The sequence below is a fragment of the Arachis ipaensis genome, chromosome B07, assembly GCF_000816755.2.
Source record: "Arachis ipaensis cultivar K30076 chromosome B07, Araip1.1, whole genome shotgun sequence".
Taxonomy (NCBI): domain Eukaryota; kingdom Viridiplantae; phylum Streptophyta; class Magnoliopsida; order Fabales; family Fabaceae; genus Arachis; species Arachis ipaensis.
Genome location: NC_029791.2, coordinates 2,894,521 through 2,899,518, shown reverse-complemented (window position 1 = coordinate 2,899,518; position 4,998 = coordinate 2,894,521). Strand labels below are relative to the sequence as shown.

The following is a 4,998-nucleotide window of genomic DNA, read 5'->3' as shown; positions in this document are numbered from 1 at the left end:
TAATTATTATATTTAATAATACATGTTTAATAACTAAATTAGATTAATTGAATTATTAGTTCACTTATTTAGTTAAACAATTATAAAAAATTCAAATTTTTTATTATGTATATAAAAATTTATTGATCAATAATAAATTTTTAATAAAATTTAAATTCGTAACAAATTAATTCTTGAACTAATTTTTTTTTGTTAAAAAAATACTTGAGAAACTATAATAGATGTCCAATTTTTTGGATTTTTTTAATTAAAAAATCACATCTTAGAACCTATAAAGTATAAAGGTTCACATAAAGTACATAATTCCCAACCTCCCCCCATCCCTTATTTTTTTTTCTTATCTCAATATAAAATCATATTAATGTAGTTTATTACATTAATGAATGAAAAGCCAAGGACCCACCCCCACCCAATACATGAAAATCCACATAATATAAGGTTCTTAGTTGGCCCACTTGGCTAAGCAAGCAGGCCATCACCATCACCATCATGGGTCCTAATTTTATGTGGAGCGCTCATCATACTTGTTGCACCAAAAAACTATTTATCTTCAAGTACACCATAAAGTCCTTAATTAATCATTTCCTTAAACTTTAACAACATGCATATCCTTAGATTATAGTATATAAGTTTTGGATGGATTATAGTAACCTTGGAGGTTAATTCTGTGTGTTTTAAGTGAACTAAATCCATATTTCACACAATAATAATAATAATAATATCTTTTTAATTTTACTTTATTTTTATTTGGCTTATCTATAGGTATGACCACAATTTGAATTGAAATTTATAAGATAACGTTTGTTTTGAGGTACTAAGACAGAGATTGAGAGATTGAGACTTAGTATCATATTTGTTGGTTCAGAGACTGGTACTAAAATTTCTGTCTTTGTCTCCAAAATTTCAATATTTCAGTACCTCCAAAAAGTAGAGACATAGGAGACTAAACTTTTTAAAAATGGAGACTGAAATTTTAATAACATTTTATACTTAAAATACCCTCATTTCAACTAATTAATTTCAATTTTACCCTTTGTCCAAATTAAATTAAAGTTTTATTATTGTTTCAATTTCTGTCTCCCATTTTGCACCAAACAGAATATCTCACAGTCTCAGTCTTTTCGTCTCTGTATTTCCACCAAACGCTACCTAAATGAGCTTTGCCATCAAGTTCATATTGGCCATTAAAAAAAAAGGCTCTTAACAATCATTCATCATACTATATACACATAAAAATATTAAAAAAAAAAATATAAAATAATACATAAAAATATACAAAAATATATGATAGTTTTTTTTTTTTGTGCATATAGAATTTTTTAACAATAATTTATCGTAGAATATGTAGCATTTAGATAACTAGACCCACCCAAATAATTGAATAATTGGACATACTATTGTCTATCGTTGTCATGAATTCTTCTCCCCAAAGGTAATAGGACCATTTTTTTTCCCCGCAAGAAATAAAAACCTCATATTTGTCATTGTTGCCATAGTTTTAAACTATTTGTAGAATGCTTTAGGTTATCACTTATCATGTGTTAGAGATTCTTGAAGAGAGTGTTTCCCAATCTCTTTCCTTTTTAAAAATAAATCTCAAGAAGGCAACTATCAAATTGATGGAGTTATTTTTTAGCTTCTATATATATTTCATTTTGGTTTCCATCGGTATCCTCCAACTCGACAGGTCAATGACTAATCCGTCGTAGATTGGAACTCCATTTAAGGGTTTATCGCCGACCAATGAGTTGTTGCATGCACAAAATTGAGATTTAGGCATGAGTTTAAAAATTAAGTAGGCTCATGATAAATTATACTAAGAAATTAAATGTGATATAAGATAGTAACTACTAATTAGTTGGCAAAGGATCATAGACGAGAGCATATGTTGTCTGTTTACATGCTCGAAAATGACAAGAGCCCACGTTGTGTGGGGTTTTCATGTCTACAATCACCATCTATTAAATAATTGACTATATGCAAAGTTAGGTTAGGCACCATCCTCACCATATTCATAATTTCATATTCATCTCCTTAAAAGCAATAATAATAGTTGCATGTTGATTTAACTAAGATAACTATTCACATTAAGATGTCTTCATATAAAAATTGAGAATGGTCAAACAATTTAACATTATAACTAAATTGCTTATTATAATACATGTTAACATCTTAACTATTATTTTCACACACAAAGACATCTTCGTATAAGGTCTTAATATAAGCTTATATTTTAGAGTTGGTTACGGAGGTTTGGACTTTTCAAAAGTGAAAATTTGGACTTCAATAACCCAAAACAAGGTGCTCCTAAGGCACCCTTTTTTTCCTTATAGAGATAATTTTCACAATTGTATTATTTTATCACTTTTTACTCAGAAAATTTAGCTCATCAATCAATTCAAAACATAATATGATTTCAAAAATAACATTCTCTACTTTTACTTTATTGGCTTGTAAGGTCAATTTCCATACATGCTGGCCCTCACCTTTTCCATGTTTGAGACTAATCAAAAAGCAAAAAAAGCCAAGCAGCATAGAATGCATTGGAATAGATACAATGCTTATGGAGGATAAAAGAGGGACTACCTTATCCTGTTCTATTTGTATTTAGGGTTCTATTTGTATTTAGGGTCTCTGGTTCTCTTTTTGGGCTTATAGCCCCGTATTAATATAAAATCAAGATATACAACTCTAAAGCTCAAATTATAGCTATCTCAATCTTCAACTTACAAAAACAGTGTGAACAAGCTATGTTGACATAATATTAACAAAATACTTACCAAACAAACTATGAGCTTTTAACATCTATTAAACTGTGACTGTTATTCACTCAACACTTTAACCATAGCATCGAATCGGGTCGTTGCATCCTTTGGCAGCTGATTGCTTGAAACCAAATCGACCGCCTTTTGCAAGGTACTGCTGATGGTACTCTTCTGCGCGGTAGAACTTCTTGGCAGGAAGGATCTCGGTAACAATCTTCCTGTTCAACTGCTTCTGCCGTTGCTCCAAAGATTCCTTGGCCGCCTTCTCTTGTTCGGGAGTGTAGAAGTATATTCCGGATCTGTACTGTGTTCCAACATCATTTCCCTATCATAAAGGAAGATCAAACTGTCATTAATTTGAATAAAAGAGAGAATTCAAGAAACAAATGAAATCAGAGATTTAAAGACAAGAACCAAGAAGCAAAGGGAGAAAAATGTAACAAAAGGAAGCATATTACAAGACGCTTATATAGATGTAATATGAATTAAATCCTTCAACTCTAACAATCAAAGAAGAAGCTTCACTGATGTGTCTCCCTTCTTGGTTCTTATCTCCTATTAGATGGGAATATGAGTTCTAACTTCTAATTAACATATCATCTTAGCTTAAAAAATCGTATATACCTGTCGATTTGGTGTAGTAGGATCATGTTTATCCCAGAACACATCAAGCAAAGTGTCGAAGTTGCATTCTTTCGGATCATATTGGACCCTTACAACTTCTGAGTGGTTTGTGGTCCCTGAACACACATCCTCATAGGTCGGGTTATGCAAAAACCCTTGTGTGTAACCAACCTCAGTCTTGGATACCCCAGGCACTCTTTGGAAGGCCAATTCGATACCCCAGAAGCAGCCAGCGCCAAACTGGGCAAACTGCTGCCCTGGTGCCGGGATGTCATCATCCGGTCCCTGAGGAATTGTCGAATCCATGTTCTCTGGTGCCCTTGTGCTACCAAATCCAAGTCTGTTCAACAGGTTCATGGAGGGTTTGACGGTAATATGTGAACGAGTTTGGGGGAAGAAGCACGAGCGTCCAACAGAAAATCTAGAGAGTGATGGAAGGAACTTGGTTTTGGAAGGGCTGGAAATAGACGAAGAGATATACACTAAAATGGAATTGGATGTTGTAGCAATGCTGCTGCAGCTTGCTGCTCAGAATTTTAAGTAAAATGTGAGTCCTCCTATCGAAGAAATTAACAATCTACAATTTCCAAGAAAATAAGAACATCACAGCTTAAAAAAGAAAACATTTCAAATTTGACCAATTATCAGTAAAGAAGAGTTCTATACTACCAATGAACTATATATATTGCTATAAAGAAATGGAACTTTTGCAAAATTAAGTGGACAGCATTTATAGTCTAACATGATTATGAATGAAGAATCACATTCATACGTACGTACATACATATATGCATACACACAAATTGCATTCACTCTTGTACTGGATATCTTCACTATGTGTGTGTTAACACTTTGCAGGCACCAAAGCTATAGACTAAAAGCTGCAAAATCATCACATACAACAATGATTAACTATCACAACTCACAACCTTAATTTGAAACTCGATGATGCTAAAATACCTTTGTTCATGTAACCACCCTCTCTTTAAAAATACATGTAGGCATAACCAATGTTTTCCCTTCTATGCATATAATCAGACAAATGGACAAAAGAACCCTTGTTATTATGATGTATATAAAAAGTGCCTTATGGTTTGACTATTAGTAGTCACTTAGTGAAAGACAAAAACCTAAGACATATATATTATAAGCTTCTATGTTCATAGATTTTCCCATCTGGCCAGCTGTAATAACAAATCCATATCGATTGCTCAAAATTTGTGTACAATAAAGTTTATTTATTTGTTAAATTTTGTCACTCAGACAGCTGGACTAATCCAATCTCCACTAGTCTATACATCATTGCTTTTATAAATAGATTATTATAGATGTTGGGAAGTGGAAGACTCATGTGCACTAAACCTTTTTTCTAGAAGGAAAATTTTGTTTTTTCTTGTTTCTTTTGTCAATTCACTCTTTCTAGAAGTGGCAAAATGAGAAGTATATCACTTTTAAATCAATAAAATGCATTGTTTATAAATTCAGCTAGATGATACTCAACCACTCAACTAACATTTAACAATCTCATTTAAAGTATTTAGGATCAACAAAATACACATAAATAAATAAGAAAAGAATACAAAAAGAAATTGATAGAAACTCACATGAG

At 32.0% G+C, this 4,998-nt stretch overlaps 1 protein-coding gene across 4 annotated transcripts in view; it reads right to left on the bottom strand.

The window, feature by feature from the left end:
* Positions 2,668–4,998, bottom strand: part of LOC107609227 (peptide methionine sulfoxide reductase) — a 2,740-nt gene continuing 409 nt past the window's right edge. The window contains exons 2-4 of one of the 4 annotated variants that reach the window (XM_016311106.2): positions 4,174–4,292; positions 3,390–3,913; positions 2,668–3,090 (exon numbers count right to left, since the gene is read on the bottom strand). In XM_016311106.2, the coding sequence (XP_016166592.1) occupies positions 2,839–3,090; positions 3,390–3,913; positions 4,174–4,198 (801 nt within the window). In that variant the 5' untranslated portion in view covers positions 4,199–4,292 and the 3' untranslated portion in view covers positions 2,668–2,838. Of the gene's footprint in view, positions 3,091–3,389; positions 3,914–4,165; positions 4,293–4,349; positions 4,970–4,998 lie in introns of those variants that run through there. The other 3 variants (XM_021106960.1, XM_016311107.2, XM_016311108.2) reach the window with 3 other exon arrangements.